At 42.4% G+C, this 16,360-nt stretch overlaps 1 protein-coding gene and 2 long non-coding RNA genes across 3 annotated transcripts; 1 reads left to right on the top strand and 2 right to left on the bottom strand.

Moving 5' to 3' along the window:
- Nucleotides 1-575: 575 nt before the first annotated feature.
- On the bottom strand, nucleotides 576-2,227 carry LOC308083976. Its single transcript, XR_013933029.1, has 3 exons — nucleotides 2,088-2,227; nucleotides 1,779-2,003; nucleotides 576-1,161 (listed from the first exon to the last, which is right to left on the bottom strand). It is a non-coding gene; the product is annotated as an uncharacterized lncRNA (long non-coding RNA).
- A 388-nt stretch (nucleotides 2,228-2,615) lies between these two features.
- On the top strand, nucleotides 2,616-5,197 carry LOC308083977. The gene is made up of 3 exons (XR_013933030.1): nucleotides 2,616-2,711; nucleotides 2,811-3,784; nucleotides 5,132-5,197. It is a non-coding gene; the product is annotated as an uncharacterized lncRNA (long non-coding RNA).
- Nucleotides 5,198-6,340: 1,143 nt separating this feature from the next.
- On the bottom strand, nucleotides 6,341-11,135 carry LOC308084090 (uncharacterized protein). Its single transcript, XM_080426570.1, has 3 exons — nucleotides 11,027-11,135; nucleotides 9,338-9,819; nucleotides 6,341-8,469 (listed from the first exon to the last, which is right to left on the bottom strand). Exons 2-3 carry the CDS (start codon nucleotides 9,783-9,785, stop codon nucleotides 7,088-7,090), a joined length of 1,830 nt encoding a protein of 609 aa, XP_080282696.1. The 5' UTR covers nucleotides 9,786-9,819; nucleotides 11,027-11,135; the 3' UTR covers nucleotides 6,341-7,087.
- Between the last annotated feature and the right edge of the window lie 5,225 nt (nucleotides 11,136-16,360).

Here is a 16,360-nt window from a genome sequence, read left to right as displayed (position 1 = left end):
TTCTTGTAGTAACTCTGAGGACCCCCTAGGGGTCCCGGACCCCCTGTTGAAGACCCCTGAGGTAGAGGAAACAGGCACATGAAGAGATATGACTTACAATATGACTTTTTATACTTAAACTTTTCAAATCAAACATTCTCACTTCAACTCCAAGTCATTTTTCACATCACATGTTTACAAGTAAGGATAGAGATGGAAAGAACAAGGAAAACAGGTCAGTTAACACCTCACTTGTACTGCACAAGCATACATTCCATCATGTCTAAAACTGGCTACACAGCATATTAGTTACTTGTGTCTTTTTCCAACAAAGAGACCAATACAATACTGAAGCATTTTCCACACTCTGAACAATTAAACGAGTTGTCTGATGGGAAATGTATCTTCTGTCCGTGTTTGGTTAGAGCCTGCTTATAGCCGAAAGCCTTTCCACATTCCAGGCAGGAATAAGGCTTCTCACCTGTGTGCACGATCATGTGGATACGTAGACCTTCTCCCTTTGCAAATATTTTCTTGCACACTTTACACTGAAACAGTTTGACCCCTGTGTGTATAAACATGTGCTTACGGAGCGGCATGAGGCTTCTCGTTGGTGCAGGTGCATGTGAATCTGAAGAGTTTGGGGGTTTCTCAATGTCTTGCCACACACTTGACAATTCACGCCTACAACAATACAAGGGATACTGGCTTTGTAAAATCAGGATGAGCGAATATTATTTAGTCTTTTCTACCTACACAATGGTGAGGGCCCTGGCCCCAGGACTTCTTGAAGCTCCTCCTGCAGTTGGAGCAACGGAGATGTCCCTTGTGCATGTGGACAGCCATGTCATGCCAGCTCCCACAGTGATTCCTCAGGTTCCTCAGGTAATCAAAACTGCGAGCACAGACTGGACACGTGTGTTTTTTCTTGGAGGAGCAGTGAGATGTGCCTTGTTTTTATGATGAGCTAGCTGCATTAGAGTGAGAAAGGTACAATCACACTGAGGACAACTGTACATGGTTTCATTTGGAACTGGAGCTTTGAAGACAGTTGTCTGATTGCATCAGTGTACTCATCAGGATGATGGTACTTTACATGCTGCTGTAGGAAGGTGGGGTCTGTGAAGCATAAGGTGCAGTATGGACATGGGTGGGAATCTGTCGTCATTTGCACAGGCACAGCTAGAGAGAGAAGAGCAGACAATTAATCAGACAATGTAAAAGACAGTAATAAAAGGAAAAATAGGGAGACAAGAAAAAGTACAGTTCCATGTTTGCATTATTTCTGTTAGTCGTGGGAAGCGCATTTATTGTGTAGAGAGAGAGAGAGAGAGAGAGAGAGAGAGAGAGAGAGAGAGAGAGAGAGAGAGAGGGAGGGAATGCAGTGAGTCTGTAGGGTATTTATAAATAATGTGGTCATTACATTAAGTTTCTCTAGCTTATCATTCCATGCATGGATTGGTTTTGATGATTTTAGAATGATCACAGTGACTTTAGTACAAAGCTGTTGAACTAAAAGGACTCGGATCAGCAAATGCTAAATATTAAATGACTCTGTGGTATTGGAGACAAAATAATGATGACCGGGACAGTCCTAGTGAAAAAGATAAACCTGTGCTTGCTCAACCTAGTTAATTTCAGTCATGAATATTTATTTGGCATTCAGTTATTCTTTGAACAGCATAACTTCTACAGTGTCATGTCATAAGTGATGGACATTATCAAGTAAACCACTCAGGAAAGGACTAAAAAGCCCTCAACAACTTTACTAATCAACTATTAACAGTGAAGTGTCTTACGTTCATTGTTCATTGGCGCATTCTCTTCTTCATGGTCTTCATTTAAACATGGCTCACTTTCTCTCTTAACTTTCTTGGGATGCCTTGAAGACTTTCGTCTGACTGTATCATTGTACTCATCACGGTGATGGTATTTGACATGCTGCTGTAGGAAGATGGGGTACTTGAAGGAGACGGCGCAGTACGGACACAGGTGGGAACCTGGAGTAATTTGCACAGGCACAGCTAGAGGGGGAAGATCAGACAATTAATGAGGGAATGTAAAAGACAGTAATAAAGGGGAGAATACAAATTGTGTGGTAATCTTACTTTCATTGTTTGCTGATGCTTCCTCTTCCCTGTGGTCCTCATCTAAATGTGTCTCAGATTCTCTCTTAACAAATTCCAATTTCCTAGTCTGTATTGCAGGAAATAATTTAGGTAACTCATGGTCTATAGGCTCCTCTTTGTCTTGCTTGAAATGAATCCCATTCTCCTGATTAACCCCACTGTGTTGTAGAATAGTCTTTTTACGGCGACCAGGTCCTCTCTTTGGATATTTAATCATCAGCCCATTCTCATCCTGATTATTGCTCAATTCAACTCCACGATGTTGTACAATAGTCGTTTTAGGAAGCCCAGGTCCTCTCTTAGTAGTTTTGATCATTAGCCCATCCCCAGCATCCTGATTATTGCTCAATTCAGGCCCCCTGTATTGTACAATAGGTCGTACAACACTTGTACAATTTTTAGGTCGCCCTGGTCCTCTCTTTGTAGGTTTTATGATCAGCCCATTCCCATCCTCCTGATTATTGCTTGGTTCCACCCCACTGTGTAGAACAGCCTTTTTAGGGCGGCCAGGTCCTCTCTTTGTAGATTTGATCATCAACCCATTCTGATTATCCTGATGAATGCTCAGTTCAACCACACTTTGTTGAACAATATACTTTTTAGGTCCCCCAGGTCCGTTCTTTGTAGACTTTTTAGGTCTCCCAGGTCCTTTCTTTGTAGACTTTTTAGGTCTCCCAGGTCCTTTATTTGTAGACATTTTAGGTCTCCCAGGTCCTTTCTTTATAGACTTTTTAGGTCTCCCAGGTCCTTTCTTTATAGATTTGATCATCAGTCCATTACCAATCACTTGATTATTACTCAGTTCAACCCCATGTTGTGCTATAGTCTTTTTAGGGCGACCAGGTCCTCTCTTTGGAGATTTAATTATCAGCCCATACCCATCATCCTGATTATTGCTCAATTCAAATCCACTATGTTGTACAATAGTCTTTTTAGGGCGGCCAGGTCCTCTCTTAGTAGTTTTGATCATCAGCCCATCCCCAGCATCCTGATGGCTCAATTCAGGCCCCCTGTATTGTACAATAGGTCGTACAACACTTGTACATTTTTTTGGTCGCCCTGGTCCTCTCTTTGTAGGTTTTATGATCAGCCCATTCCCATCCTCTTGATTATTGCTCAATTCAAATCCACTATGTTGTACAATAGTCTTCTTGGGGCGCCCAGGTCCTCTCTTTCTAGATGTGATCATCAGCCCATTCCCATTTTCCTTATTGCTTAGTTCAACCACACGTTGTTGTACAAAAGTCTTTTTAGGGCGGCCAGGTCCTCTCTTAGTAATTTTGATCATCAGCCCATCCCCAGCATCCCGATTATTGCTCAATTCAGGCCCCCTGTATTGTACAATAGGTCGTACAACACTTGTACAATTTTTAGGTCGCCCTGGTCCTCTCTTTGTAAGTTTTATGATCGGCCCATTCCCATCCTCCTGATTATTGCTTGGTTCCACCCCACTATGTAGAACAGACTTTTTAGGGCGGCCAGGTCCTCTCTTTGTAGATTTGACCATCTTGTTGTGGGATGTCACTACTCTGCTTGTGAGATTGATTTAGGATATCTCCTCCTGGCCTCTGTCAGGTTGTGTTGTTGTTGTTAACCAGATTCATCTCCCTTCCATAGTATTTTCCCCAGGTGTCTCTTTGGGGTGACTGATTCTTTGAATATACCTCCTCAGTTCAGTTCCTACAAACAAGAAAAGACATCACGATGAGTGGATTAAAGTTCAGTGATGGAATTAAGAAGTACTCACATGTTTTACTTAAATAAAAGTATCAATACTGCAATGTAGATATTACTTACAAGTAAAATTCCAGTATTTAAAATACTTGAGTAAAAGTACTTGATTTTACAAGTTCGAAATGTATAAGAATCTGTTTAAAATAGCAGATCTACAAGCTCGCAATGCATCGCAACGCATTGTGAGCTTGTAGATCTGCTACTTTCAAATGGCCAAAACATAGGGCTGAGGTGGGTAATGTGTGTTTTGTAATAATAATCAAAATCTACAAAGCAACTAGTAACTAAAGTTTTCAAATAATTGAGGTGGAGTAAAAGTTCAATATTTCCCCCTGAGATATAATGGGGTAGAAGTAAAAGTATTGAAAATTGGAAATACTGAAGAAAGTAAAAAAGATACCTCAAAATTGTACTGAAGTACAGACTGTACTTGAGTAAATGTACTTAGTTACTTTACACCACTGTTAAAGTTTGCGAACACTACTGGGTGAACAATAGTCATGGTTCACATGCTCATGACACACATGTTTCTTTGAGGGCTAGGGAAACAGGTCAGCTCACACTCGACTCGCTGCCTACAGTAGCCTAGTACATCCCATAATGGACTGGTGATTAATAATTGGCTTATGAGCCTCTACACGTTGTTATCATGCTCCATGCCATGTGAATTCAACGATAGCATTTCATTCAAATCCCGTTAGTTGAATTCAGCTTTGCGTAAAAACAGGCGACGTAGCTTAGCTTTTAGGTATTCAGTGAAAGTTGCCATGTTCGCTTATTATAAGCGACTTTGGGCTTGTTTTTCTGGTAAGTTGCTTGTAAATATTAGTTGCAGGTTGCGTTTTGGGCTTATTTCTAAAAAGTGTAGTAACACTTTGGTCTTGTTTCCTAATGTTGTTTAAACCAGTGGTTCCCAAACAAACATTTTCGTAAGCCCCAAATTAATACACATTTGTCTGCGGACCCGCATCTGAAAAGATTATGAACCAGGCAAGATTTGTGTTGTTATAATGTGTCAAAAATATTTCACATTAAAAAAAAAAAAATCTCAGCTCAAATAGCCAATGTATTATGTTTAAAGGGCTTGTTTTCATAGACCTGATTGCTTGTTTCTCTCACAACATCTGGCAACACTGTATCCTGTACATCTGTCTGCAGAGTTGTAACGTGTTACTCCTGCCCTGCGTCTACATAAGCATGATAGTCGAAGTGTTTTTGTCAGTGTCGACCTATGTGCAGTGCCCTGTTAATTTCATTGTCTATCATGCATAGGTTTATTTTCTTACCAGATTGTGTGGAACGACTGCCAGCCGATGAGCCGAATGAACACGCCTGTACGATCGGGTAAGAGCCCGCCGAGGCGCCTACTGTATCCGGTCATTTTGTACACAATACTTACGCACAGCTTCCGTATCCGCTCAAGACCCAGACAGGATCAGCAATCAGCCAAGTTAATTGACCCCAGTCCAGCAGAGAAAACATTGGAACAGACTGAGCTACTAATTGCTGCAGAGCTTTTTTTTTCTTTTCCTCGTGTTTGCCGTGTAGAGTAGGGCACTGGTTCTCAAAGTGTGGTCCGGGGACCCCCAGGGGCCCTTGAGGGGGTTCCATGGGGTCCCCAGCTAAATGAGTTAATATAGCATCAAAATCAGTTAAAGCCTCACTATGTAAGTTTTATTTAATGCATACAATGTTTGTCCAATCTGTACGGTAGAGTATGTTAATACAATATAACTTATACAATTAGGGTGGTTGCTTCTATTCAAACCCATAGAGAGAGCAGAGTTCTGTCACGCTTTGATCTCGGCATAAAGCGGGCTGCTATGGGAAACATTGGAACTTCCTCACTGAGGAGTCTATGGGAGTCTAGTGTTGTCACTCTCTTACTAGATAACGCTGCTTCTATTGAGACATTTAGATTGTGTCAAAGGTCACGTCTCACCTAGACACGAATTTTGACCTGGTGGTCCACATTCAATTTATCCCCCGAGCAAGCAGACGTGCTCTATCAGCTCAATGGTACAAATGTCAGCACTTGCGCAGGATACCAGGTTCAAATCCGGGGTAGAAGAGGCAAGTTACATAGTGCTGCTTTAACCAATTTAAACCTATACACATTGGCTATTTCAAAGTAGCCGATCTACAAGCTCACAAAAAAATCGCAACGTGACTCTGTGTGAGCTTGTAGATCGGCTCCATCTGTCCGTGGTGAGCAGAGTTTAAACGGATGGAACAATGGGTGTGGAAATATCGATCCGCTCGTTTGGGATGCAACATGCAATACATTATCACACAATTATTTTCTGTATAAATAAACAAATCCAAATTGATGGATGTTCAAATCTTCAATGAGTAGGACGGTAACCACATGTAATCTCATCCCTAAAATGTAATGTAGACATTAACTACATGAACTTATTATTATAATACAATTTTGAAGGACAAATTCATCAATATCAATAAATATATATCCTTCATACATTTTTATTTATTTACTTGGGGACAAATAAAACACTGCTCATTGAATATACGCCTGCCTTTCAGTACTATTTCACTTTTTTTATAAGACAAATTGGACATTTAAGATGAATCTGCAGTGAAATTGAAACTGCAATCCCTGTTATTACCATTTCTTACCATTTATAATAGATACAGCCAGGCAGCCAACTATTAGAACAACAGGTAATGCAGAATTGTAATGTTAATTATAATGCACAAATTCAAAACATTTTGCATCTATAGTGATGACTTTAATAAGTGGAATATTTTCACACATAACACCACACAGTGCATTCAGTTCCATGCATTAATCAAATAATGTTATATATAAGGTTACATATACTGTAAAAACAACATACTATATAGTGTTGAAATGTGAGGGTCTACTCTGGGCCGCCAGCCCACCAAATATATTCGGCATTTATCTACTACAGTATACCATCTCCTCAAGTCTCAATCAAATTCTGCCTCATGAGGTCCTCCCCACCGTCCTGAATACAAATACTGTAAAGGCCATGGGATAGTGGGTGACAAAAATGGCCATGCATAAATAAGAGGTAATTCAATTGTTATTTTCATTAATTATCATGTGAACCGTTATTTCCAGCGCTAAGCACAACTTTCACCAAACTCATGTCAGTCAATAAAACATGGGAAAGTCATTGGCTAATGTCTACTGCACATTAGCTCCTACTGTACATACATCATGTATAACTCATGGCCTAAGTCTATAGTCCTACAATAACTCAGCGACATCTGGCCATGTGACCGGAGAGGTGGTGGGAGCGAGCGAACCTGCGAAGGCATATGGGACAGGAGTACGGCTTCTCCCCCGTGTGAGTTAACATATGGGTCTTTAAATGTCCAGACAAACGGAAGCTCTTTCCACATTCCTCACAGGTATACGGGCGCAGGTTTGTGTGACTCCTCATGTGTTTTCCGAGATCTCCGGAGGAAATGTAGCGGCGGTGGCAATCTGGGCATTCGAACGGCTTCTCACCAGAGTGAATCCGTTTGTGCTTCGCCAGGTCTCCAGACTGAGTGAAGCTCTTGCTACATTCAGTGCACTTGTATGGCTTCTCGCCGGTGTGAGTGCGCTGGTGGTTTTTCAGATGTGAGAGGCGAATGAACTTGCTATCACACACAGTACAATGGTATGGCCGCTCGCCTGTGTGTGTCCGCAGGTGGGTTTTCAAGGCCCCGGGGTCTCCGATTTGCAGCCCGCAGTCCCCGCACTGGTGGGCTTTCTCGGTTGAGTGGATTTTTTTGTGAACCCTCAGGTTCCGCCACATCTTGAAGTTTTTACCGCACACAGCACAATGAAACGGCTTCTCACTAGAGTGGCTCCCAATGTGGAGGTTCAGGCTAGACTTGAGGCCAAACTGTTTCCCGCATTCAGGGCAGGAGTACTCCTTCTTGCCGGAGTGAGTTGTCATGTGGCTCTTCAGGTGGCATGAACGTAAAAATGCCTTGTTGCACACCTCACATTTGAAATGCTTTTCTCCCTTGTGTATTTTCATATGAATCCTACAACTGCTGCGATCCACAAACCTCTTGCCACAATCCTGGCAGGCATACGGCTTGTCCCCCGTGTGGATACGCATGTGCTGCTCCAAGCTTTGAGGGGTGCTGACCTTCTTGCCGCATATCAAACACGCCAAAGCGGTGTCCATACAAATAGGCGTGTCCTGAGGTTTTGAGTCCTCAGGCTCGTGACACACGTGAGGCCCTTGGCCCCACGTTGCCTCAAAATTCTTCCCACAGCTGGCACAGCTGAGGTGCCCACCCCTGGTGGTCACAGACATAAGGTGCCAACGCTGGCAGTGGTTCTTCACGTTCTTCAGGTACTGGAAACTGCGAGGGCAGACGGGACACGGATGGAGCCTCCGGGTAGGTGGAGAGGGATGGGCTTCACGTACATGGTCCCGAAGCAGTGCTGGAGAGCTGAAGGTGCAGCTGCAGACGCTACAGGGGTGTTCGGTGCCAACGCCCGGTTTGGGACTCGAGTAGCATTTGTCCAGCATGGCGCGATACTGCTCCTGGTGGACCCATTTGACATGCTTCTCCAGGAAGTCCCAGCTGGTGAAGGAGACAGTGCAGTGTGGACAAGGAAAGAACTCTTCCGGGTCTTCAAAAAGACAGAGACAAAGAAACAAAGAGACATCGGAGAGCATTAGAATTGGCAAATGGCTCCCAGACATACTCCTTTAAACAATTTCCCCAGGTCATTGCACACCAATAATGTAGAACTGCCATGATATTTAACAGACATAGAAAGGTTCAGGCTCTTTCAGTCTCTCTCTCCAATAATAACTATCCTATGAAGGTAGTGAAAACCAAATTGATGTGTGTGATAATGGAATGTAAATTCAATTATCTAGATTACACTGGTTCTCAACATGGGGTCCCCAGTTAAATAATCCTTACAGGGTCTGTAATTCTGAGTTACAATGTAACTTACACACACACTCAGATCTTACAGTGTAGATCAGGGGTCTTCAACGTTTTTTTTTCAGGCCAAGGACCCCTTAGCTGAGAGAGAGATGAAGCAGGGACCCCCCACTACATATTGGATTTATGTTAAATGTGTGTTCAGACATTTAACCACTTAAAACCCTCAATACTTTGTAAACTTGACCTTTGGCTCGTTACTTGGTCTGCTCTTTTTTCCCTGTGTACACCAAACCTCTTCGCCGAAAATAGCCGATCTACAAGCTCGCAACGGCTAATGTTCCCCCCCAGAATAGGGATGCGAGTGATTAATGTAAAAATAAAGTCCATATCACACAAAGATTTGGCGGCCCCCCTGCAGTATCTCTGAGGAACCCCTAGGGGTCCCGGACCCCCTGTTGAAGACCCCTGGTGTACATTGTTTTAGAAAATCTTATCAATCATTGTTTTAGAAAATCTTATCAATCAATCAGACAGGCAGACAGACAATATAATGACCCCCCCACCCACCAGGTTGGGAAACCCTGCATTAGGTGACCCATTACCTTTCTCCTCTCCTCCCTGTTCAGTAGCATCCCTCCAGCTGGCCTCCTCTTGACCTTCCTCTTCATCGCTCTCTTCCTTAACATCCATCTCCAGCTCACCTTTAACATCTGCACCAGCGTCAAAGTCGTACTCTGACGCTGGTGCAGAATGAAGCTCATCCTTAATGTTTATGTTTCCTTGTCCACTGTCAGCGTGGCTAGATTCTGATTGGCATTCAACAGTTCCAGAGTCACTGTCAGCGTCCAAGTAGTCGGACGCCCCTCCATTTTGTTCGGGAACATCTGGTTCCTCCTTGATTTGAATGTCGAGACATTCCAGTCCATTGGCATGAGCTTCATTGGTGAGGTCCTCTTCTTCAGCGTGAGAGTGACTTATGACCTGTTCACATTCTTCAGCTCTCTTGGTTCTGATGAGTGAAGACTTCCTTTCGGCAGGTTTGATCTTCATGTTGTCAACATTACACGTTCCTCCCGTTCGTATGCTGTGAACCAGAGTAATAAATAGATGAGTGGGATACAGAATGCTTCCCTGTGGGACTCCACAGTTCACAGGGAGGGACGAGGACAGGGTTGCATTCACATCAACCACCTGTTCTATTCCCTCCAGATAGGATTTCACTCAGTTCCGCAGATGTGCTATCAAACCCAATTGCCCTCAGCGTATTCACCAGGATAGAATGTAACTATATAACTATGCCACAGTATTTTCCCATGTCTACCTCACATTTGATGAAGTCGGTCAAATACAGTATCAGTGGAATGAGATCTACTGACAGAGAACTAATGACTTAAATCAAGTCTATAAAAAGACAATTACATTTTGCCCCAGAAGGTGTTAGGTAGCTTTTGTATTACATATTGATTAGAGTTTTTTTTTCATTATTATTATTGGTTATCATTTTCTCCTTTTAGTTTTTGACTTCATTCTTTTGTTTTATTATTATTATTATTATTATTATTATTATTATCATTATTGTTGTTATTATTATTACTAATATGTGTGTATATATTCTTTATTATCGTTGTTGATCGCTCAGTGTGGTTATGCTTGTGATTTACATATTTCCATAGTGTTTATATCAATAAACATTTGATTTAAAGAAATGGGTATAACCTCTCTGGGCATTGAAAATCTGACAAGATAAAAAAAAGGGGGCATTGCATTTTCCTGCTCACAACACACAAAAAACATGGGTTTATGTGCCCCAGCATGCACCTACGTGGCACAGTAAGTGCCCCCCAAAGGGGGGTTGGTTCCCCTTCTACGCCAAATCTCTGAGATCATAACAGTTTATAATAATTACATGACCATAACGTTAAAGCAAATTATACAGCAGTCTGTTATGTGAGTGATCGGTATTGTTAAATGTATCTGGAAATTGTCCTTTAAATACTGTTGGCCTAACAGCACAATCTTAAAATATGTAGTAGGATGACAGTAACTACGAAAACTGTACGTAGCATAATTATACCAACGTGCAAATATAACCTGAGCAACGAGTATTAATGATTTCCTTTATAATTAACTAGGTAATAACAACGTAAATACGTAGTACAGAGGTTAGCTATCGCTAACTAGCAGTGCTGTTGTATCATCATGGTGGATTTTTTTTTCTTCTTGCAAACTGTTGTCATTGTCGCTCATTCAAACTAGATCAGCTTGTGGATGATCGTGAGGAAAATACCTACCTTTGTATGTATTTGATGCGATGACTGTGCTAAAGTGGCTATTTCGTTGTAGCTGGAGGCTAACTAATTAGGTTGCCCCGACAATAATAATACTGATGCTACACCGAAGTGGTACCCTATCGAATCTTGCGACTCTAGAGGTCGCTGTTTTGCATTTATGGCATTAAAAAAAAACTAGGCTTTATATTAGGAAAATGGGGAAAACATGGCCTAAACACACACACACACACACACACACACACACACACACACACACACACACACACACACACACACACACACACACACACACACACACACACACACACACACATACAGAGACAGGGTACTACAAAGTTTGCTTTTAAATTTGTATTGATTATATTAAAGCACACCAAGGCCTAGGTCCTTGTGTTGACCTTTTAGCCTCTAAGCCAGTGTTTCCCAACCTTTTTGGTGGCACACATGAGGCGCAGTTTACGGAGCTAGTTCAGGCCAGGCAACTCAAGGGATTGGGCTAACCGATCAGGTGACTAAGTCACATGCACTCTTCTCCTGGTCGGTGAGTTATAAGTAATGCTCTGCCTACCTATTCAGTCTGGTTGCGCTCTTCTGCTGCTCTGACGTGCGACGCTGCTGCTGCTGCTGCTCTGCTGCCGAGATCCTGCCGGATCTGCTGCCCTTGCTTGCTCCCTCTGCTGCTGCCCATGAATAGTCTCATATTGTTCATACGGCGTCGGTGTTCTTGGTTGATGGTTGTAATCATAGCTACTCAGCGGCGTGCTACTGGTCCTAATCGTGGTATTACTTTCTTTACTTAAGTAAAAAACTAAATTAAATTATGGCTAAATCTCTTGCTAAACGCTCAGCTCAAAAGCAGTAGCGTTCGTCATTGATCGATATCAGTATGGTCAACTAGAGTGTAGAAATAGAGTAACGACACGCTTGATTCCGCCGAAAAACTGGCTCCTTGGGCTATAGTTCCAAACATTGAGTTAGACGGAGCACTTCCGCATTCCGGGCTATAGTTCCAAACAATGGGACTGCCTCATTGAGTTAGACGGAGCACTTCCGCATTCCATTCTTACAATGGGAGTCGACGCTAGTGTCAGAACTCTCTCTATGGCACTGGGTTGACGGTAATTCACCAACAGTGTTGCTTAAGTTGCTATGTTTTCTTATCGTAAGCAACGATGGGCTCGGGGTTCTGTTATGGTCCCCAGTTTAGCGTGTATTTGTTCAAAGTAGTTCACTTTATCTCAAGATTGGGTTTCTAGACCTGGTTGTTTACTTCTCTCTCAAGAGATGACGTCACCGATCTGTGCGCGCTGATATGGCTGGTAAGTACTGCTTGGTAGAGAGAGGGCATGGCTTCACTTCGTGATTTGCTTTGCTTGTTCTGGCTCTAATGTTCAGATTAATATCTTATGTACTGGTTAAAACACGGATATGCTCAGTTGGCTGCATCTTGCTTAATTTATAGTTTAATGTATCATGGTTAGTTCAGTGGCTTTAGATGGTACTCTTATTCTGAAGAGATCGTCCACCGGATGTTGTTTGAGGCTTATAGTTGATGACCGAACACTTCTCTAACCATGCGAAGGAGAGATGGGAAGCTAACTTGTGAGTAGCGTTCAAGAAGTAGTTGTTAATGCTGCTAGAATTTATTGAAATCGATTTAGCAGTTATCTATAGGAGGTTCTGTTTTGGCGTAGGGCTGGAACGGATGAACTATTACGTTATGGGATAAAGGGATAAGTTTGGTTCCGTAGTCATGCTGTCTGACTCTATGATTGGTTGACTTTTCTGGTGTAACCTGGGAATTGTAGTCTCTGCTCAAGCCTCCGGCGTCAGATCAGTGGTTATGATACAGGCAGAGAGATTTTATTCACGTGCCGATCGCTGCATAAGCTATATTTATTATTTTATGTAGTCTGCGTGGTAAAATAAATTTCAATCAGGCTGGATGGCATAAGATGTTAAGTAATCTCAGTATGCCACAGCAACTAAAGCATTATATTGATAAAATTATTATACGTTATGAACTTGCTTGTGACTTGCAATATGAGTTATACGTTATGAACTTGCTTGTGACTTGCAATATGAGTTAAACAGCAATAATATTAAGTATCACAGCGTAGGATTAATAAATGTGCAAGTCTAGTTGGTGTTAAATATCATAGGTTACGGGTCCGTTCGGATTCCAATCATCATTTAGCAGTATCTTTATCAGAAGGCTGCGAGTATGTTGTAAGGATGTGCATAGATCATTCTATGCTTAAAGCAGTCTGTAGTTGTGCAGACTGGCATTATATCGCGTTAATTTTATTTATGGGCGGATAGTAGTGGTAGGGATGATTTATCTCCATGTGCGATGGTGGCTATAGTTTATCTCTCCTGTAGATATGTCTGGCATCTATTTGCAGAGTAGGAAATGGCACCAGACGTTGTCAATTCATGTAGCAGTTCAATTGCTCTAATATGTGGTGGAGGTAAAGTAGGCGTTTCATATTACGATGAAATAAACAAATGAACTTGCAGTGCAGATTAGACGTTATTGGTTGCATTCTACCGTTGCTTATGCTCTTGTATTGCTAAATTACACTTGTTAAGGATCAGGATGAGCTAAAGGGATTCTCATTTTGCTGCATACATTTGGATAAGAGATGGTAGAGACGTTGTAGCACAGGCTAACACAGTACGTTTGCTTCTTTGTGGAAGCTTTAGATTGTCGTAGCACAGGTTAGCACAGCATGTTTGCTTATGTGGAAGCTTTACATTGTTTGTAGCACAGGCTAGCTCAGCATGTTTGCTTCTATGTGGAAGATTAGAGTGGTGTAGCACAGGCTAGCACAGCATGTTTTGCCTACGTGGAGGCCGAATTGTTAGCATAAGCTATCTCAGCATGCCTTGCTACGTGGATAGCTCTGGATTGTTTGTAGCACAGGCTAGCATAGCATGGTTTGCTTCCCACGTGGAAGCTTGAATTGTCTTAGCACAAGCTATCTCAGCATGCTCGCTACGTGGATAGCTCTGGATTGGTTGTAACACAGGCTAGCATAGCATGGTGCTTCCCACGCGGAAGCTTGGATTGTTCGTAGCAAAAGCTAATTCAGCATGTTTGCTTCTCATGTGGAAGCTTGGATTGTTGGTAGCACAAGCTAAACACAGCATGTTTTGCTTCCCATGCGTAAAGCTATCAAATTGGTTGTAGCACAAGCTAAACACTGCATGCTTTCTTCCATGTGGGAGGTACATGTTATATAGAAAAGTTGGTTGCCGAGTGATGTTGTCATGAGCATCAAGATTACAGAAGTTAAGTTATTGCAACAGGATAGATAGTGGGGCTTCAGTAGAGTCAAGATATCAGTCATTGTCCAGGTTGGCTGGCGCGCATCAATTAAATAAATAAAAAAAAAATATATATATATATATATATATATATATATTTTGCCGCGACATATCTCGCAGGACGGATAAAAGAGGGACTCCGATCCTGGCTGCTCCTGTTATCAATAGTTACACTATGTTGATGGGCTCTTTGCTTGTCTCATGCTTATCAAAAGCTGGGTGACTGGAAGTATTTGTCCCCGTATAAGAGGCGCTGCTGTATCCGCCAGAGTGGGATGCTCACGGCATATTTAGCACCACATCAAGGTGTGTTCATCACTGGTGACGAGTGTTGCAGCGCAACCAGCAGCTTGCGGTGTGCGACTGACTGTGTCAGGATTGAGGCCACACTCGTGCATTGACGTGCAGCATGCGTCCCCACTCATCCACAGTGAAGCACGCACGATTCACCGTGGCTATGTGAGTGGCTTCAGGAAGTAAATTCCTGTCCCAGCTGTTATAACGGCGTCATCTCGTCCAGGGTGGCTTATCATGGTAATTGCAAGAATAATTCTGCTTCTGGTTCTAGATTCCAGGTTGAGCTACCTACGCTCTTGGCGGCACTGTGAGCTCTCAAGGCAGCATGAGAGAGCTGCTCGAGATGTGGGCTTCTCAGTGTTCTCAGCACTATGCTGCATCATCTACTGTGCGGGCCAGCACAAGGCTCTCAAGGCAGCGTGAGAGCACTTGAGATGTGGGCTTCTCAAGGTCTTCTCGGCACCTATGCTGCATCATCTACTGAGCTGCCTAGCCTCGCTGCTAAACTCTGCTAAATCAATTCTGCCAACCCTCTGGCGTCTGGCTCTGTTGGGCCGATCCAGACTTGCAACAGATGGCATTTCGTGCTAAATCTATTAGGCTATGGATGGAGAGGGATATCGGCGTTAGCTAACATTATTCACATGTCTAATAATCTGCGTCAAGCTCTGCAAGCTATAATTTAAGCTTGTATACCAAATTCTTTCTGCATCAACTGCTATGATGCTAATTGCTAACATGCTGCCACATGGCGCTTAACCCATTTAGACCATGGCCGATTCAAAAATCGCCTTCTAAATCTGACTAAATTCTGCAAACTTAGTTTAAAATATATATATATATATAAAATGCATGTTGCTATACGGTAAATGGCAACATGAACCCAAAATGGGTTAAATTGGTCATAGGATGGCCGGGCTAATCCAGAATTGCAATAACATTGTGTTTGTCTCTCCATCTGTAGGCCTAAACTTGAACTGGTTCACTGCAAAGCTGCGAGAGATCTGCTCAAGCTGCGGGCTTTCTCCATCCTCCGTATTGGTGTAGCTACACCTGCAGCGCTGCTTGCTTCTGCTTCTCTTAAATCTATGGGGCGAGGGTCCTCAGGAGCTTACGTAGATATTGGTTAATAAGGATGACATTCTGCAGGCTAAAAGCTCATGAGTATGAGCGCTCTCGCTGTTCTATCGCTAATTCAATAAATGCTGCTCGCTTTAATTACAACTCGGGTGGATTGCTGGGGATTTAGTTATTGGTGACTTCATGGCGTTAAAATGTTGGGCTATTTAATATGTTGGGTTTAAAAATGTTGGGCTATTTAATATGTTGGGTTTTAAAAATGTTGGGCTATTTATGACTATAGTCAGGCTAATATATTATATATATATAGTACTGATTCAGATGTTAAGTAAAGATAGCACGTCTTTACACACATAGTCAGTACACTTTATTTATTATGGATGATAAACAATAGTTATCATTCATCATAGGATGACTCATTATATATATATATGTGTATATATATATATATATATAGCAGATTTCTTTGAAAAAGAAATAAATATAGAATGTCCTCTTCGAATCCGAGTTGGTGCGGCACAGCGTGGACGCCATATTAGGATACCGTCTAGGACTCCTGAATTCAGGGAGCAGCGGGTACCTGGATTCATCAGGCTCGCTGAACACATGGATGCATGCTGCATTTGT

The sequence above is a fragment of the Gymnoscopelus braueri genome (assembly GCF_963280865.1).
Source record: "Gymnoscopelus braueri genome assembly, chromosome: 4".
Classification (NCBI taxonomy): Eukaryota; Metazoa; Chordata; class Actinopteri; order Myctophiformes; family Myctophidae; genus Gymnoscopelus; species Gymnoscopelus braueri.
Note: the sequence above shows the minus strand (reverse complement) of the source record. Positions and strands in the feature narration are given on the sequence as shown.